Here is a 20025-nt window from a genome sequence, read left to right as displayed (position 1 = left end):
ACCTGTCTCTGTGGGCCCCGGCCCCGGCACCAGGACTCGGAAGGGGTGGTGCCTGCCTCAGCCCAGCCGCCCTCCTGGGGTGACGTGCGTCCTTTGGTTGAGATACAAGAGGCGTCAGCCCTCCCCTGCCTCAGGGTCAGAGTCAGCCAGCACTGAATTGAGGGCCTGCAGCGGCCCGGGGCCTCCAGCTGCCTGCAAGTGGAGGTTGTTACCCCATTTTCCAGGGGACACTCTGTGGCAGGAGTGGCACAGCCTGTGAAGCCGGCTTCCAAGGGGGAGGGGCCCCTCTGGCTCCAAGTCGGGGCTCTTTCCCCACGGTCTCAGGTTGCTAACCTCCCCTGACCCCTCCTCCCAGAGGTGCTACCTCCTCCTGAACTGTCTCCTTCAGGAGGGAAAGGGCCTGGGGCCTCTGATCCTCGCAGGGCTCCTGGCGCTGGCCTAGAGCTGGGCCTGAGGGTGCCTTCCCCTGTGGACATTAAATGTAACATATTCCAGAGGGCATGTCCTTCTCTGACCTCACAGCAACCCTGGGAGGTAGGAGGGATGGGCCCTGCTGTTCCCTCTACACACACACACACACACACACACACACACATACACACACACACACACACACAACCTGAGACACCAAGAGGTCCTGGGAGCCACCCCCAGCCACCGGGTAGGAACTGGGTCTGGAACGGGGTCTCCGTAATCCCTGCTGCTCTCCCTGAGGCCCCCCCACCCAGTGGAGACCACCTTAGCTGGGGCCCATCTGCCCAGTCCAAGTCTTTCAGCCCTCTGTGGTCCTCCACCGCCCTTCTCCTCAGCAGCCCCGCTGGACCCCACTACTGTCCCAGCCCATCGCCCCTGCACTGCCCTCACAGGAGAGGAACCTCTATTCCCTGCACCCAAACTCTAAGCACCGCTGCCCCGGCCCCCTTACATCTTCCCTCTCCCCAAGAAGGGACCCATGGCAGTTCGGTGGGGCTGGCTCTGGTCCCCTGAAGCACATGGTCGCTTGGTTAATTTAACACTTTCAACTCCAGGCCTGGAATTCACCCCTCCCCACCCCAGTCACTGACCCTGAGCTTTGGTCACCCCAAAGGGTTTAGCTCCTCCCACTTGCCCTGTGTTTCAGGCGTCCATGCCTCTCAGTGCTGTTCCCCGTCCTGACATCCTTTCTTTCTCTGCATGGTGACTTCCTTCTTAGCCTTCACGATTCAAGTCAAAGCTTCCAATTCCAGAAGCCACCCCTGGCCATCACTTCCACCGACACTGGCCAAGTGCATTCCTCCCTCTTCCTGCTTCTGGAAAGAATTGTATTTTTCACCCTAGTGATTTTTTTTAAGCGTCTGTCTCCCTCTTGCGTGGTGAGCAACTTGAGGACAGGGAGTAGGTCTTATTTATTTTGTGGGTCCTCAGAGCCGCCTGTGACGCCTGGCCCAAGCAGGTATTTGATAAATGTTTGTTGAATCGATGACTCCCGTCAGAAATTCCCTGCACTCAGCCCCCCTCCCCAAGCCCAAGGTAGCAGTCAGGTAGGGGAGGGAGGATTTGAATTGTAAAGTCAGGAGCCCTGAGAAAGGGGGGTCAGTGCAGTGTTGGGGGTAAAAGTTGGGCGGCCCTCTCTTCCCTGTAGCCCCAGCAAAGATCATCTCCTTTGGGGGCACCGTGACAACACCCTGGATGAGAGATGTCCGGCTGCCTTGCAATTCCGTGGGAGATCCAGCCCCTGCTGTGAAGTGGACCAAGGACAGGTGTGTGCAGGACCCTGCAGGGATGGGCAGAGCAGAAGAGCCATGAAGAGACCCGGGTGTCCTGCCCTTCCAGCTGACTCAGTCACCCCTAGCCATGTGGAGGCCCTGCTGGGTACCCAGCTACCGCCCTCACAAGCAGGCCTGGCCTCCTTGGCTCCCCTCTGTTGGCTGCCAAGGATCTCTCTTCCCTGAGGGGTTGAAGAGGCCAGGGTTATTGGATAGCAGCCCCAGGAAGTGTTGAGTAAAAAGCCAAGAATCCAGGGTCCCCTGGCCAGCCCCCTAGGGCTCCCAGCTCTAATTGCCTACATGCCTGGGGGAGGCTCCAGAGGAGATGTTTGCCGTAACCCGTCTCCCCCGCAGTGAAGACTCGGCCATCCCCGTGTCCATGGACGGCCACCGGCTCATCCACACCAACGGCACGTTGCTGCTGCGCGCGGTGAAGGCCGAGGACTCGGGCTACTACACCTGCACGGCCACCAACACTGGGGGCTTCGACACCATCATCGTCAACCTTCTGGTGCAAGGTGAGATGCTGCAAGGCCGGTGGGGCTCTGGGGGGACAGGGAGGGAGAAGGGGGAGGAATTCCATTGTGTGAGCGAGAGGGCCATTGAATGGAAGAAGACCAGCTCCCGGGGAGACAGGCTTTCAGTGGGTCAGAGGGGCCACGTGGAAGAGGAGGCAGGAGGGGTGGGGCGGAGAATGAGCAGGGGTGAGGGAGGCACCAAGAGGGTACCCTCATCCCCTCATCATCAGAGGTTAACCCTTTGTGGTGAGGGCTCGTGGCTCTCCCCTCACAGTTCCCCCGGACCAGCCCCGCCTCACTGTCTCCAAAACCTCTGCTTCATCCATCACCCTGACCTGGATTCCAGGTGACAATGGGGGCAGCTCTATCCGAGGTGAGAAGGGTCTGGATGAGGAGCGGGAAGACAGGGGAAGGAATTCTGGGCCCAGGGGCAGGGGAAGGGCTTCACCCACTCCCACCACTTGTCCCCATAATGCTTACTTAGCAAATGATGGGGGGAGGGGCGACTTGGACCACATGGAAGTTACTCAAGGGCCATGGAAAATATACCAGCCTAGACGTCTAGGCTTTAGAACACCCACCCCTCTTGCCACTGGTGGGCTGTGCAAGCCTGAAGAAGTCAGTTTTTGTCTCTGGGCCTTAGTTTCCAAATCTACAGAAGTAACAAGTGTTCTAGACAGCGCTTCTCAAACTTGAACTTGCATATGAACCACCAGGGGATCTTGTAAGAATGCAGATTCTGATTCAGGGGGTCTAGGGCAGGGGCTGAGAGTTTGTCTAACAAGCTCCCAGGTGATGCTAATGCTTCAGGGCCAGGAGTGAAGTAGCAGCGTCTAAATAGGACCCCTTTGCAGCCTCACAGCTCTGGCTTCTGCTCCCCTCCCCACCTTGGAGCCTAAGGGAGAGAGCAGTAAAGTTCACTGAAGGTCCTTCCAGTTTTGCATCTAATTTGCATATGCTCTGTCCCAATGGCCAGAGGCTTCCCCGCCCCCCCAGCAGAGCCCAACCCCATAATGCTTGTCGGGGTACCCCAGGCCCTGCCCTGCCCCCCTGAGCCAGGCAAACCTCCCGGGCAGGCTTCGTGCTTCAGTACTCGGTGGACAACAGCGAGGAGTGGAAGGACGTGTTCGTCAGCTCGAGTGAGCGGTCCTTCAGGCTGGACAGCCTCAAGTGTGGCACGTGGTACAAGGTGAAGCTGGCAGCCAAGAACAGTGTGGGCTCCGGGCGCATCAGCGAGATCATCGAGGCCAAGACCCACGGGCGCGGTGAGGCCTGGGCCCGGGTGGGAGGCAGCCAGGGTAGGGAAGGAGGGAGGGCACAGGGAAGCATGGAGACTCAGGGAGACCCCACCTAGTTCCCATCACTGTAGCATCTGGATGAATCACAGTGGGAAAAATGGCCCCACTTCCCTGCCAGGGGTAGCAGATGGGCAGCCCTCCTCTTCCCTCTTCTTGCATCTCTCTTCCTCCTTGGCTAGGCCTTTCTCTCCAGGTCCTTCTTCCTCTCCTCTTATTCCTCCTCTGCTTCCTGGGGCATCCCTCCTCCCATTCGGGCATCCCTCCTCCCATTCGGGCCTCCCTCTGATCCCCCGGAGCCACTGCAGTCCCAGCTGCCCCAGGGAAATCCTTCCCAGCGTCTCTAATCGCTATCTTTCCCTCTGGCCCCCTCAGAGCCCTCCTTCAGCAAAGACCAGCACCTCTTCACCCACATCAACTCCACGCATGCTCGGCTCAACCTGCAGGGCTGGAACAACGGGGGCTGCCCCATCACAGCCATCGTGCTGGAGTACCGGCCCAAGGGCACCTGGGCCTGGCAGGGCCTGCGCGCCAACAGCTCCGCGGAGGTGTTTCTGACCGAGCTGCGAGAGGCCACGTGGTACGAGCTGCGCATGAGGGCTTGCAACAGCGCTGGCTGCGGCAACGAGACTGCCCAGTTCGCCACCCTGGACTACGATGGCAGTGAGTGGGAAGCGGTGGGAGGGGCCGGAGCCAGCTGCTGCCAGGGGAGCCGGCAGAGAGGCGGACAGATAAAGAGATAGAAAAGCAAATAGAAAAAGAGGCACGACTGTAGTCAGGGACAGAGGCTGACAGGTGACTAAGCTAGCAAAGGACAGGCAAAGAGGGCAGGACAGTGGTAGACAGGTAAGTAGGTAGACGCACCTGTGATCCACGAGTCACAAACACTAGGTCAGTAACACTAAAGACAGAGGGTCTTTGAAGGTGCACTTGCTCTCTGTTGCTCTCTGTTGCAGTGAGATGGAGTTAGAGGTCCTGCCATGTAAGAACCCTCTGCTAAGATGGTATTAGTCAGGATTGGGTAGCCAATGCTGCAGTAACGGATAAACACTAAAAGCTCCTTGGCTCAACCCAATAAAGATTTTCTTCTCACTCTCATAACATCTTGTGAGGGTTGGCTGGCCACCAAGTTCTAGCTGTGCCATGTAGCCTCCAAGGTCACAAACAAGAGAGGTAGAAAAGGCACACGGCACACCAGTTCCTAGCGGCCCTGGCCAGGAGGTGACACTCCCCACTTCTGTTCACACTCTGTTGTCAGAACTAGCAATATGGCTCTCATCGAACCACCAGGAAGTCTGGGGGATGTAGATGAGCACGTAGATATGTGGTGAGCACTAATCGGAGTCTGCCACTTGGGGATACCTCACATGCATGCAAGCATGCACACACAAGCATTTAAGGCACATAGAAGGCTGAATTCACAGGAACCAGTTGTCACAAGCTAGATTAAGTCTACCTAGGTCTTAAGGAAACAGAATAAAAGTGGTATCGGAAGGGGATGGGCTCCAACAGGGAAGCCTTCATGAAGGAGATGACTCCTAGGTAAGGTTTTGAAACAAGCAAGCATCAGGGCTTGGCAGAAAGCTTGCCAGCAGGAGAACTCATCATCGTCTCCTTGCGGCCCCCAAGGTTGGCGGATATTGCATATGAGACGAGGGGCAGGGAGAAAATGCAGGGTGTTTAGTGGCTTTTGCCCCCATCACCCAGGATCCCACTGCCCTGACTTCTCCCTACTGTGAGCCTCACCGTCCCCCCTACAGCCTTACCAACTGGATATGGGAATCTCAGCCCATCAATTCACCCTCTAGAACTGAACACTGAACTCCAACAAGCAGGAGACTCTCTGAGAATTCAGGATAATTCTAAAACAGGCCTAGTGAGTCATTAATATCATCCCAATACAAAAACAAAAAAAAAAACTGTTCATGGCTGTCCTGATGGGAGCAGAATTTGAGGGCGCAGAATTGGGGGGTTGGGGCTCTGCACCAGGAAGTAGAGGCCAGAGTGAGACCAAAGGTAGCAAGAGAGGTCAAAGGGCTACCTTGCCCCTGAGACAGCATAACACTCAACTCACAAGGGACATCTGATCTGACTCCCTTCATCACCTCTGTTCAGGCACCATCCCGCCCATCAAGTCTGCACAAGGCGAGGGGGATGACGTGAAGAAGCTGTTCACCATCGGCTGCCCGGTCATCCTGGCCACACTGGGGGTGGCGCTGCTGTTCATTGTGCGCAAGAAGAGGAAGGAGAAGCGGCTGAAGCGGCTCCGAGGTGGGCGAGTTTCCCACGGGCTTCCTGGGAGGGAGTGTTGACTCTCAGCCCCGCTGGCCACTTTCCATGGACTCACAGCACCATCTGCACAAGAGAGAGTGCCTGGGTCCCCTTGAAGGAAGAGCTGCTACTCCAACCTTCTGAACCCTCCTTAGTTGTTCACTGCTTCCTTTTCTATGCCCACAGGACTTTGTGCCCACCCTAACCAGGGCTGACCTTTAGAGGTACACCCTGGTGAAACCATATTGCTTGTTAAAATATTTAAACATTTCCATGTTGGTTGTAAATAGATGTTGCTCCCTTCTACCCTGGATGCTTCATTCTCTTATACAGGATCCCTGTGACTTTCCTATGACCCGGCCACTGAAGAGTAGACCTGCAAGTTGTCTCTAGGACCTTCATTAGCTTTGACTGAGCAGTTTCCATGCCTTGTCAGTTGTTAAATATTTTTAATGTCATCCCCTGTCCCAACACCTGATACCATAGCCTGGCATGAATGGGTTTGATTTACCTCAATTTCTCCAAGGCTAATTAGTTGCTTGATAAATGTCCATTCACTCATTTGGAAAACATTTATTGAGTATCTGCTGTATTGTAGCTACTGCCAGACATTGGATATATAAAGATGCATGAAGAGGAAACAGTCCATGCCCTTCTAGGGTTTATGGTCTAACGTGAGAAGTAGGGCACAGTAATATCACAGAAGAGGGAATGACTAAGACTACCTAGGGTGTTTAGGAGTTGGGTAGATGAATGGATGGTTGGATGCATTGATAGTTGAATGGATAGATGGTTGGATCAATGGATGGATTGGATGGTAAGCTGGATAGATGATTGTATGGTTATATGAATGGATGATTGGATGATTAGTTAAATAGATGAATGGATAATTGGATAAATGGTTGGATAGATGGTTGCACAGATGATTAGATGGTTGGATGCGTTGATGGTTGAATGGATGAATGGTTAGATCAATGGATGGATGGATAGATGGGTAGGTGGTTGAATGAACAGATGATGGACGGGTAGGTGGATGGTTGGAAGAGTGGATTGAAAGGTGGATAGAGTAATGATGACTGGATGGATGGGTGGGTAGACAGATGGTTAAATGCATTCATGCAGCTAGATTTGCTCTAACAAATCATTCTCCATTGTCTGAGGTCTAATGGATTAACTAGGCCCTTTGCTTCTTCTCTCTTGTCAATTCCTAACCTGAGAGTCCAGATCCTATTCAAGGCCCCTCTGAGACAAAGCAGTGACCCTCAAATCCATCCATGGACTTTTTGGGGCCAGATGCTCTAGAGAAGGAAATGAAGCTTCTTGGTTGATGTCATCTGGAGGTGCCCATTCACCACCTCTACTTCATCCCCCAAACTCTCCTCTCTCCAACAAGTAACTGAGGATAGACCCACCACTGATGCCCATTTCCAGCCTGCTATGATGTCTTGTTTAATTAGAGTCAATTCAGGAACCAGATGGAGCACTTTATATATCCTCTCCTTTGGGAAGGACCTCCCTATTAGATAAAAATCTGAGGAAAGGAAAACAGACCTGAGCCAAATCCTGAATTGGGAGCAGTGAGACCTTATCATGTGTTGGACTATCTCAGAGGTCCTTACATTGCTTCCCAGGAGCCCAGCCCTGGCCCCATTTTAGGGAATTCTCCCACATTGTTCCCCATGCGTCTTCCAGTTCTCATTCTTCTGAGACTCCATTCTCACTCAGTCTCCTCTCTCTTCTGTTTTGCAGATGCAAAGAGTTTGGCAGAAATGTTGATAAGGTGGGTGTCACATAACTTCATCCTCTCTCCTCCACCCCCTTCCCCCACTGCTGGGCTTCCAAGACCCCACTATCCTGCAAAACCCCTCCCCCACCCCTTATGGCTCTGAGTCACCCACCTCCAGCTCTTCTCCCCACAGCAAGAACAACCGAAGCTTTGACACCCCCGTGAAGGGGCCACCCCAGGGCCCGCGGCTACATATTGACATCCCCAGGGTCCAGCTGCTCATCGAGGACAAGGAGGGCATCAAGCAGCTGGGTGAGTGACAGGTGCCATGAGCTCTCTGTCCTGCTCTGAGTGTGCTTTCCCAAACCATAACCCATGAAGGGCAACCATGGGTCCTCATACAATGCCCAGGGTTCTAGTATTAGCCCCGCCAACAACTCAACAACTTGAGAACTCATTGAAGCTTCTCTCAAGAGCTATGTTTTCTCCTCTGTTAATGGGAAGAATTGGCCTGACCTTTCTTGGTTTCAGTGTTGGATAAAGACAGAGAAATTTGGGAAGCAAAGATGGTGCCCAAAGGGAAGGCTTCCTGCTGATTTTACTTCTTCCTCCAGGAGATGACAAGGCCACCATCCCTGTGGCGGATGCTGAGTTCAGCCAAGCTGTCAACCCTCAGAGTTTCTGCACCGGTGTCTCATTGCACCACCCAGCCCTCATCCAGAGCACAGGACCCCTCATCGACATGTCTGACATCCGGCCAGGCACCAGTATGCATTCTCCCCAGGGAGACAGCCCTCCTCCCACACGGGGATTTTTGGGCACAGCATAAGGCAGAGGTGACTTTTATTTTTTTTAAGTAGGGAGGAGCAGGATGGAAGAATGGAAAGAGCACTGGAATTAGAGTCCAGAGACCTTGACTGCAGACTCACTAGCTATGACCTTAGGCATGTCACTAACCTTCTCTCTCTGGGCCTCAGTTGCCTTACCTAGAAGTTTTAAGAGGGTTAGGTGTTCTTTCTCTCCAAGGGCCTTTTGTATCTACCACTGTGACTCTGGACATAAAGCTAGACCACATCAAGGACTGTAGGGAATGAAGATAGAGTCATGAGGCAGCAGGAGAGAAGGTGACTGTCTTCCCAGGCTGATGGAAAAGATGGGGTGTCTGGGGAGGACTAGGGTGCCGCCCACAGCCCACATGCCTCCACACTGTGGCTCTCTCCCTCCATGGATAGCTGTGTGGTCCGGGAAGGCGGCGCACTCAGCATTCCCAAGGGAGCTTCTGTGACTGCTACTGCCTCTTCCCTTGCTCCCCGCTGCCCTTTCTGGTAAATGCCAGCTGCCCAAGCCTGAGTGCCCTCAGTTGGGAGGTGCTAGCTCTTGCTTCCTCTGTGCAGATCCAGTGTCCAGGAAGAACATAAAGTCAGCCCATAGCACCCGGAACCGGTATTCAAGCCAGTGGACCCTGACCAAGTGCCAGGCCTCCACACCCGCCCGCACCCTCACCTCCGACTGGCGCACTGTGGGCTCCCAGCATGGTGTCACTGTCACTGAGAGTGACAGCTACAGTGCCAGCCTCTCCCAAGACACAGGTAAACCAGGGACCTGCCTTCATCCTGCTCGCTCTCCTCCAGCTCCCCCATTACTCATTTCCACCTTCTGTTTTCCCAGCTCCTACTCCCCCAATCATGGGGTCCAAGGCCCAAGTCAGTTTCATTTCCAGCTGCCCACTGACTCACTCTGTGGCTGTGACAAAAACGCTTGACCTAGCCAAGCTCTGCTTGGTGAAGGATTTCATTTTTCCCTCCCAAAAGATGACAGAGTTAATGGTACACAGAATTTTTGCTGGAAAAAAGGCCGAGTGTCACTCAAGGGGTGGTTGCATATTATCAAGAATGAAGGATGTTCTGCCCTTCATTAGTCAAAGATCTGCCACCACCACTGCCTTCACAGGGGGAGAGCAGGATCTTGTGAGCCTGGTCCACTCCATAGTCCGGCTTTCAGTGGCTGCCAGGGTTAGGGGTAGGGGAACTGCTCAGTCTGGTCTCATTTACACCTTTCTGCCTGTAAACCCACTCATTCCCTTTATTTTTTATTGAGCTGTAACTGACATATAATATTTAGTTTCGAGTGTACAACATAATGATCTGGTATTTGTGTATATTGCAAAATGATCACCACAGTAAGTCTAGTTAACATCCATCACCACACATAGTTACAGTTTTTTTTTTTCTTATTCTTACAATGAGAACTTTAAAGATCTACTCTTTTGTGGGGGAAGGGTAACAGCTCAGTGGTAGAGCGTGTACTTATCATGCACAAGGTCCTGGGCTCCATCCCCAGTACCTCCACTAAAAAAATTAATAAAAATTAAAATCTACTCTCTAAGAAACTTTCAAATATTCAGTACAGTGTTATTAACTATAGTTACCATGCTGCACATTACATCCCCATGAGTTATTTGTTTTATAACTGGAATCTTTTACCTTTGGACCACCTGCACCCATTTTGCCCGCCTCTCACCCCCACCTCTGGCAATCACCAATCCATTGTCTATATCTGTGTGCGTGGGGGTTTTGGTTTTGGTTATCAGGGATTTTTTTTCTTTTTTTTTTTTAAGATTCCACATATAAGTGAGATCATACAGTGTTTGTCTTTCTCTGTCTGATTTATTTCACTTAGCATAATGCCCTTAAGGTTGATTCATATCTTCTCAAATGGCAAGACTGCCTTCTTTTCTAGGCTGAATAATATCCCATTGTATGTATATACACAGTTTCTTTATCTATTCATCCCTCCCCCCTCCACATCAAGACTTAGGTGCTTCCATGTCTTGGCTGTTGTAAATCATGCTGCAGTGAATATGGGGGGGTGCCGCTCATTTCCTCTTAACTCTGTGCCTTCCATCCCCCCAAGACAAAGGGCGGAACAGCATGGTGTCCACTGAGAGTGCGTCTTCCACCTATGAGGAGCTGGCCCGGGCCTATGAGCACGCCAAGCTGGAGGAGCAGCTGCAGCACGCCAAGTTTGAGATCACCGAATGCTTCATCTCCGACAGCTCCTCCGACCAGATGACCACGGGCACCAACGAGAACGCTGACAGCATGACATCCATGAGCACCCCCTCAGAGCCTGGCATCTGCCGCTTCACCGCCTCCCCACCCAAGCCCCAGGATGCTGACCGGGGCAAAAATGTGGCTGTGCCCATCCCTCATCGGGCCAACAAGAGTGAGTACTCAGACCACCTCCTTTGCTGTGTCCCCTGCCCCCAAACCCGGTGAGCCTTGGCTCGACCTAGCCCTAACTGCGCTGGATCTTGCCAGCCCAGCGTGGCTCCTGGGCAAGGGTGGGTGGTGCAAAAAGCAAGGACTTGGGAACAAGCAGATCAGGGTTCACATCCTGCCTCAACCGCTTAACATTTCTGTGACCTTGCAAGTCATTTAGCCTCTCTGGCCTTAATTTTCATGTTTGTAAAATGCAAATGAGAGCACATACTTTGCATTGTTTTAATGAGCATTAGAAATGATATATGTGCCTGGCACATAGCAGGTTCTCATTAAGTAGTGATCATTCCCTTAATCTGAGGCTTTGCCAGGATGGAATGAGACTGCTTACAGGCTCAGCTAACCAATGGCCATTGGTCTCAATGCTGTTTGAAGTTAATCTAGACCCAAAGGAGCCATCCTGGCAGCTCAGCCTGTGGTCACCAAACCTCATGGTGGTCAGTGACCTGGCCTGACTGGGAACCATCTGACTCCAGGGCCCTGGCCAGAGCATATGCCCTTTGGGGTCAGCAGGGAGGGTCTAGGGTAACCCGGGGGGAGGGGAGTACGGAAGCCCACCAGCAGACATTAGGGCCACAGTCTGCAAGGCTCAGACTGTCAAACCAGGCAGTCTGGTCTGCTCAGCACGGGCCTATGCTAAGTGACCATGCTAGCCCAGGGGCTCAGGGTCATCCAGAGAAGAGCCTGGGGTGACAGAAAGGACAAAGACGTGGGAGGTGGGAGACCAGCAGCCCGGAATGACCCTCCCACCCCTCCCAGCTGTGTGAATTTGGGCAAATTACTTAATCTCTCTGAGCCTCAGTCCCCTCACTTGGAAAATGCGGGCAAGTATTAACCTATGCGGGGGGGGGGGGGGGGGCTGAGGGGACTAAACGAGGCCCCTGAGGAAAGCGCCTGGCACAGTGGGCAGGATAGAGGCATGTGCACAGGCCCGGGTGCTCACAGAGCAGAGGGATTGGGATGTGGGGGTCCCAGAAGCATGTCCCCTGGAGGCACTTTAAGAAATTAGGAACATTCTGCCTTGAGAAGCAGGATGAAGGAAAGGGATGAGAAAATGCAGCTGACGTCATCCAAAAGGCTGCGGTGGGAAAGGGGTGGGGGTGGCCTGGCCCTGTGAGTCCTCGAGGGCAGGCGGAATCAGGGTAAATGCAAGGATGTGACAGGGAGTGACATTCCTTTCCTCCTCGGGGTAGAGAAAAGCTTTCTAACAGCCAGAGCTCTCAGGAAGTCCCTGTGTGAGAAGTGAACTCTGCACCCGCTGAAGCTGACCAGCTCTAGGGAACAGTTAACATTAGGTGTCAGTTTACTGAGCAGCGTGGCAGCCACTGCCTAGAGGCACTTTCTGTGCTATGTCTCATTCCCTCCTCCCACTATTCCTGTGGGGAAACGTGAATATCCCCATTTCCTAGATAAGGAAACTAAGGCTCAGAGAGGCCAACTAACTGATGTTTACTTGACTCTCCTGTCCACTGGGTTGAAGGGACGTCTGTGCCAGATCAGGGAGAGGACTCAGGGTGGGCGTGGGGGGACAAGCTGGTTCCCAGAGGCCTCTGCCGCTGACACCCTCACCTGCTCCCTTCCAGGTGACTACTGTAACCTGCCCCTCTACGCCAAGTCGGAGGCCTTCTTCCGAAAAGCAGAGGGGCGCGAGCCCTGCCCCGTGGTCCCACCTCGCGAGGCCTCCATCAGGAACCTGGCTCGAACCTACCACCCCCAGGCTCGCCACCTGACCCTGGACCCTGCCAGCAAGCCCTTGGGCCTCCCGCACCCAGGGGCCCCCGCGGCCGCCTCCACAGCCACCTTACCTCAGAGGACTCTGGCCATGCCCGCCCCCCCAGCCGGCACGGCGCCCCCAGCACCCGGTCCCACCCCTGCCGAACCCCCTGCGGCCCCCAGTGCTGCCCCTCCGGCCCCCAGCACCGAGCCTCCGCGGGCCGGGGGCCCACACACCAAAATGGGGGGCTCCAGGGACTCGCTTCTCGAGATGAGCACGTCGGGGGTAGGGAGGCCTCAGAAGCAGGGGGCGGGGGCCTACTCCAAATCCTACACCCTGGTGTAGGGGGCCCGGCCAGGAGGGCAGCCCTGCGCTCGGACCTCCAGCCCTCGCACACCAACTCGCCTGGTCTCCTGTGTTATTTATATTCAACTGACAGACAAAAACCAACCGACAAGGAAGAGAAACCCCCAAGTCATGAACGCTTGTACATAGAACTCTTTTGTACAAATGAAACTATTTTCTTCTTCTCCATGAAGCCAGGGCACAAAGAATTTGACAGTACAAGTCAAATCCCCCACCACACACACAAAATACGTGCGGAGAGATATATACATACATAGACAGATAGAAACACATGGACAAGCTATGTATCTATATATTTCTCTCACCTTATTTTGAGACAGAGGCACAAAGACTCAGCAATTTTCCACTCCTACTCACCCTCCCTCCAGTCTAAGTGGTTTTGACAAAGACCAAAATCCCAACTCAGAGACACTGCATGCGATTTTACTGTTCCAAGAAAACCAGGAGTTGCTTCAATTTGCAGATGCTTATGTGTTAATACCTTTTTCTATGAAAAAAGACCCAGCGCCGTGTGCAATAAAGGTTATGTTTCTACGTGGTGGCTTTTTTCCCATCTGGCAAGAGCCAGTGGGGAGGCAGGGAGGCGAGGCCCCTGTACCAGGCCGCCTGTCTCTCACGGAGAGACTTAGAGAAGCCCGGCTTTAGCTCAGCATGTTAAACTTTTTTAAAGGCTTTCCATTAGCTCAGGTGCCTCCTCGAGCACCTGTTCTGCTCTCAGATCTGCGCTGGGGCCTGCAGTGTGGCTCTGTGCAAGCTTCTAAACCTCTCCAAGGCACAGTTTCCTTATCTGTAAAATGAAGCACCCTTGGCAAGAGCTCTGGGGGGCTTGTATGGTGTTGGGGGGTTGTGTCTACTGGCTTCTCTTCTTTGGGAGAGTGCAGTGTAGCCAGGGGAACAAAGCAGATCTACGCTAGTGGGCAGTTAAGTTGTGTAAGCAGTGCCTCTAAATTGGGAAGGTGTGGGGAAGAGATCAAATTACCCTGGGGGTCCAGCCAGAGCCTGAAGTTCCAGGATGTTAGGGCAAAAGGAGGAATGAGGTCATTATAGGTCAGAGAGGTGAGAAGGGCTCCTGGAGGAGGGGAATAGAGTTCAGCTGAAGATTATCAGGCCAGCAGGCCCACCAGGTACCTCACCTGTGTGGGAGGAGCTGCAATTAGGTTCTGGGTTGAAAAAAACGCACCCACGTGCAGATGCGCAGAGGATTGAAAAAAACGCACCCACGTGCAGTTGCACAGAGGAGCCGTTTCTGACGAGCGGGTCAAAGGGCACGTGAGCTTGGCCTCCTAGGATGTGAGGGTTTGCACAGGCAGAGGAGAGGGAAAGACCCAAGAGACTGCAGAAGTCAGAGGCATGGAGTTCATGGTCTCCCTTCACCAAGGCCAGACCCCCTGCATGAAAAGAAAGTGCCCCTTGGAAGTACAAAGGGGCTCCTGAGGTCAGCACCCCAAGGCAAGGCCGCGGTGTGGATCGGGAATCTGGAAGGAAGGTGAGTCTGCGTCCTGCTGTTCCCCCAAAGCTGAGAGGAGGAACTGGGGAGGATACCCAAAGGTTGGAGAGGGAGGCGGGGGCGGTTTGTGCAGGCGGTGGGTTGTACCTATCTGCCCAGGCTACAGTGAAGCCCTCCCTGGGGTGCATGACCTTGAATGGAAGCATTTCCCAAAAAGCAACTCAGTTTACAAACATTTCCTAAGCACCAGCGAGTGCGGACACGGAGCTCCTGCCCATGGGTAACTACATTGCAGGGCAAGGGCTGTCGTCCCAGCACAAAAGAGGGGAGAGAGGGCAGAGCTTATGTGCCCCTGTGGAGCTCCACACCCAGGAACCACCCAGGAGAAGCAGCTAACAGCATTAGTGAGGAAAGTCCCTGCCCCTTGACTGCTGGTGACAGCCCAGCTTCCCCTCCATTGCTGGAGGACAGGTCTCCTCCCAAGGTTCCATGCGCCATCTGCAGGTCACCTCCCAAACTGCAGGCATAATGATCAAGCGTTGAGTTCTTCCCGGAACTTGGCTGAGCCCCTCCCCTCGACCCCCACCGCTGCAGGCTGGACATGGGGAAATAAACATGAATAAAACCCAACTCCGACCAGCATGAGGGAATGAACAAATCCCCAGAGGCTAGAGTGGCATGGAGCCACTCTCCTCAGGGCTGCAAAGGGGAACTTTGTCATGAAAGCGCATCACTGAGCCAGCCCTATACTACGGGTGCTGAGCAAAAAAACGCTTTCTTCATTGAGGAGTGGTTGATGTAAAACTCATTGCAGGTTTGGGAAGCAAGCATCATGATCTGCACCCAGCAGGTGAGAAAGCTAGAGCCCTAGAGAGATGAGGAAGTTATCCAAGGTTAGAGGAGCAGGAAGAGACAGAACTGAGGTTCCATCTCAGGGGTGTCTGAATCCTTAAAACACTGAGCCGTACTGCCCCATGTTCCACTTTTCAGAGGCTGAGTTTCAGTTCTACCCTAGGATGATGCTAAGTGTAGAATCCACCAGGACCAGGTGAGCCCGCTGGACTTGCAGGAAAGCAGCTGGTGTGGAATGTTAGTGAGCCGTTCAGGGAGGGACGCCAATACCACATGCTGGGCTGCATGGACTGGGAAGCTCTAATGTGCTGACTTTGATGAGGGGCAGTAATAGGAGGGGAGGGATTCAGCTCTAGGGGTCTGTTGGAGAAGGCCTGGGACCAGAGGTGGACCGCGTAGGAGGAGAAGGACTTGAAGCAGGAGTCAGTTTCACTTGTGTTCAGTTGAGCTGGCTTCCTTACTACGAAACACAAGTTCTGGGAATTCAGACAGACTTGTGCAAAATCCACACAGTGTTGTATACTGGTGATCTCTTACCTCGATGCGTTCTTTAGCTAAACCACAAGCCTGCCTGTTTGAACTGCACCCTGGAGAGTTCAAGGAGCTCTCCTCTAGAAGGGCTCCCAGAAACCATGCCCCTGCTCTCTCCCTTCTGCCAAAAGGCAGAGCTAGACCAGTGGGTCTCTTAGCTACATATCAGATTCACCTGAGAAGCTTAAAACAAAGAAGACCAGATCTCAACAATCCCAGCTGAATCACAATTTGTAGGGGAGGGGAAGTCCTCAGCTCAGTGGTAGAGTGCGCGCTCAGCGTGCACGTGGTCTTGGGCTCCACCCCCAGTACCTCAGCCAAAACAAATAAACCTAATTACTCCCCAACTGAAAAACAACAGAACGATCTGTGAGTGTGCAACTGTATTTTTTTTCCATGGTAAAGATACACAACATAAAGTTGACCATTTGAACCATTTTTATTGCATTAATATTTTATTGTTTCAAATAATAATATACTTGTTTATACAGGCAAATAAAAGTCTGGAAAGACGGTGGCCAACCTGTTAACACAGGCTGTACATGAAATGTAGGATTACAGGGACCACCGCTTTTCTATTTTGCATATACATATGTATTCCTTAAATATTCTTCCAAGTATTTTTTTTAAATATGGTGAATTTTCATTTCTGATACTGTATTTTTCCCATCTGGAAGTTCAATTTTGGTGGTTTTTTATAATCTATTTCTCTTCATCGTGCTCCAATTTTTCCCTCCTGTCTGGGGCATACAAAGCACACGTATTATGGAATCCAGTGTTCTAATCTGCTAATTCCATCATCTTTGCCCTTTCTGGGTCTGTTCCTGTTAATTGACTTTTCTGCTGGCTATATAGTTCATATTTTCCTTCTTTGCAAGTGTGGTAATTTTTTTAAAATGGATGCCAGTCGGTCATAACTTTATGATGTTAGGTCATCCAGAAAGCGTTGGATTTTATTCTCGTGAGCAATGAAGCTAGTTGAAATCAGCTGGATTCTTTTAAGTCTTGCTTTTGGAGTACCTCCACAGCAACTTACATCTAAAGCTAATTTAGGGAGGAAGGTATAGCTCAATGGTAGAGTGCATGCCCAGCAGGCACGAGGTCCTAGGTTCAATCCCCAGTACCTCCATCAAAATAAATAAATAAGTAAACCTAATTATCTCCCTCCACAAAAAGAAAAAAAAGGCACTAATTTAGCCCCACTACTAAAACGATCACCTTTCTAAGGATACTACCAATATTTCCCATGTGATGAGGTCTTTCCACTTCAGCTGGGGAAACACAAATCATTTCTAGCCCTGTATGAGGTCCAGGAATTCTTTTGACATGCTGTTTTCCATTAGTTCGCTTCCTGGCCGTAGGCATGTCTGTTCTCACCCAATGGCACATCAGTATCAACCACAGAGATGAGCACCCTCCCTGCAGGTCCACGCGTGCTCTCCGCAGCTCCCTTCTCTCTGGTACCCTAGCCCACAAATTCCAGCGGCCTCGGCCTCTCAAACTGTAGTTTCTGTGCTACAGTCAGAAAACCAATTGCATGTAGTAAACTGGGACGATCACAGGACTCATAGAATTTATTTCCTTTCTCTCAGGGTTCAAGTTTTGCGTATCGTGTTACCCAAGCGTCTAAAAGCAAATGTTTCATATATTGTATAACCTTGTCTAGTTTAAGGCTTCTGCCAGGAGGGGACCTGTATAACAGCAAGGTTTAAAAATTTTTTTTTATTGAATTATAGTTGATTTACATTGTGTTAGTGTCTGGTGCTCAGCAAAGGGATTCAGATATATATACACATTCTTTTTCAGACTCTTTTCCCTTATAGGTTATTACAAGATACTAAATATAGTTCCCTGTGCTATACAGTAGGTTCTTATTGTTTATTTTATATATAGTAGTATGTATCTGTTAATCCCAAACTCCTAATTTAGCCCTCCCCCCATTCCCCTTTGGTAACCATGAGTTTGTTTTCTATGTCTGTGGGTCTATTTCTGTTTGGTAAATAAGTTCATTTTATCATTTTTTAAATTCCACATATGTTACTGCAAATGGCATGATTCCATTCTTTTTATGGCTGAGTAATATTCCATTGTGTGCATACACCATGCCTTCTTTATCCAGTCATCTGTCACAGGGCATTTAGTTTGCTTCCATGTCTTAGCTATTGTAAACAGTGCTGCTATGAACATTGGGGTTCGTGTATCTTTTCAAAATAGAGTTTTCATCTTTTCCAGATATATGCCCAGGAGTAGGATTGCTGGATCATTCTACTTTTAGTTTTTTATGGAACCTCCATACTGTTTTCCACAGTAGCTGCACCAATTTACATCCCCACCAACAGTGTAGGAGGGTTGCCTTTTCTCCACACCCTTTCCATGCATTTATTATTTGTAGAATTTTTAATGATGGACATTCTGACCAGTGTGAGGTGATACCTCACTGTAGTTTTGATTTGCGATTGTCTTATAATTAGTGATGTTGAGCTTCTTTTCATGTACCTGGTGGCCATCTCTGTGTCTTCTTTGGAAAAATGTCTATTCAGATTTTCTGCCCATTTTTTAATCAGATTGTTTGGGTTTTTTCTATTGAGTTGTATGAGTTCTCTCTATATTTTGGAATATTAACCCATTAACAGAGGTAAGATTTGCAAATATTTTCTCCCATTCAGTAGGTTGCCTTTTCATTCTGTTAATGGTGTCCTTTGCTGTGCAGACGCTTTTTAGTTTGATGTAGTCCCACTTGTTTATTTTCACTTTTATTGCCTTTGCTTTTGGAGTCAGATCCAGAAAATCATCACCAAAAATGATGTCAAGGAGCCTACTGCCTATGTTTTTTTCTAGGAGTTTTATGACTTCAGGTCTTACATTCAAGTCTTTAATCCATTTGGAGTTAATTTTTGTGTGTGGTGTAAGACAGTGGTCAAGTTTCATTCTTTTGCATGTGGCTGTCTGGTTTCACAGTATTTATTGAAGAGACTATCCTTTCTCCATTGTATATTTTTGGCTTCTTTGTTGTAAATTAATTGAGCATATATGTAAGTGTGGCTTTATTTCTGGGATCTCTATTCAGTTCCACTGATCTTTGTGTCTGTTTTTATGCCAGTACAGTATTGTTTTGATTAATGTAGTTTGTTAATACAGTTTGAAGTCAAGAAGCATGAAGCCTCCAGCTTTATTGTTCTTTCTCAAGATTGCTTTAGTTATTTGGAGTCTTTTGTGGGGCCATACAAATTTTAGGATTGTATGTTCTATTTCTGCAAAAAACAATGCCATTGGAATTTTGATAAGGACTGTATTGAATCTGTAGATTTCTTTGGGCCGTATTGATATTTTAACAGGATTAATTCTTCCAATCCATAAGCACAAAATACCTGCCCATTGATTTGTACCTTCTTCAGTTTCTTCCATCAGCATCTTAATAGTTTTCAGAGTACATCTTTTACCTCCTTGGTTAAATGTATTCCTAGGTATTTTATTTTTCGATGCAATTGCAAGTGGGGTTGCCTTCTTAATTTCTCTTTCTGATAGTTTATTGTTAGTGTATGGAAACACAACCGATTTTGTATCCTGCAACTTTACTGAATTTGTTAGTTCTAACAGTTTTTTGGTAGAGTCTTTAGGATTTTCTACATACAGTATCATTATTATCTGCAAATAGTGATGGTTTTACCTCTTCCTTTCCAATTTGGAAGCCTTTTATTTCTTTTTCTTGCCTAATTGCTCTGCCTAGAACTTCCAATATTATGTTGAATAGAAGCGGTGGGGGTGGGCATGCTTGTCCTGTTCTTGATCTTAGAGGAAAAGCTTTCAGCTTTTCACTATTACATATGATGTTAATTTGTGGGTTTGTCTTACATGGCCTTTACTGTGTTGAGGTATGTTTCCTCTATACCCACTTTGTTGAGAGTTTTTATCATAAATGAATATTGGATTTTGCCAACTTCCCTCTTAGAATTGCTTTTGCTGCATCCTATAAATTTTGGTACTTTGTTTCCCTTTTCATTTGCCTCAAGGTTTTTTGGTTGTTTTTTTTTTTTTTTTTTTCCTCACCTGATTTCTTCATTGACCCTTTGTTGCTCAGTAGTGTGTTGTTTAATCTCCACGAATTTGTGAATTTTCCAGTTTTCCTCTTGTAATTGATCATTCAAACCATTTTTAAGTGTACAATTCAGTGACATTAAGTACATTTGCAATGTTGTGCAACATTATTACTGTCCTTTCCCAGAACTTTTTATCTTCCAAACAAAAACTCTATACCCATTAAGCACTAATTCCTCTGCAC

General features: G+C 50.1%; 1 protein-coding gene across 1 annotated transcript in view; it reads left to right on the top strand.

The window, feature by feature from the left end:
• The window catches only part of DSCAML1 (DS cell adhesion molecule like 1), a 314600-nt gene extending 301150 nt beyond the window's left edge, over positions 1-13450 (top strand). The window contains exons 22-33 of the mRNA XM_064482082.1: positions 1622-1739; positions 2100-2263; positions 2538-2636; positions 3340-3528; positions 3934-4221; positions 5674-5829; positions 7579-7609; positions 7749-7867; positions 8170-8322; positions 8950-9144; positions 10469-10780; positions 12420-13450. Coding sequence (XP_064338152.1) covers positions 1622-1739; positions 2100-2263; positions 2538-2636; positions 3340-3528; positions 3934-4221; positions 5674-5829; positions 7579-7609; positions 7749-7867; positions 8170-8322; positions 8950-9144; positions 10469-10780; positions 12420-12895 — 2300 coding nt within the window. The 3' untranslated portion in view covers positions 12896-13450. The remainder of the gene's footprint in view (positions 1-1621; positions 1740-2099; positions 2264-2537; positions 2637-3339; positions 3529-3933; positions 4222-5673; positions 5830-7578; positions 7610-7748; positions 7868-8169; positions 8323-8949; positions 9145-10468; positions 10781-12419) is intronic.
• The last annotated feature ends 6575 nt before the right edge of the window (positions 13451-20025 follow it).

Source organism: Camelus dromedarius, chromosome 34 (assembly GCF_036321535.1).
Source record: "Camelus dromedarius isolate mCamDro1 chromosome 34, mCamDro1.pat, whole genome shotgun sequence".
Taxonomy (NCBI): Eukaryota; Metazoa; Chordata; class Mammalia; order Artiodactyla; family Camelidae; genus Camelus; species Camelus dromedarius.
The sequence above is the reverse complement of the archived record's forward strand: the minus strand, read 5'-3'. Positions and strand labels throughout refer to the sequence as shown.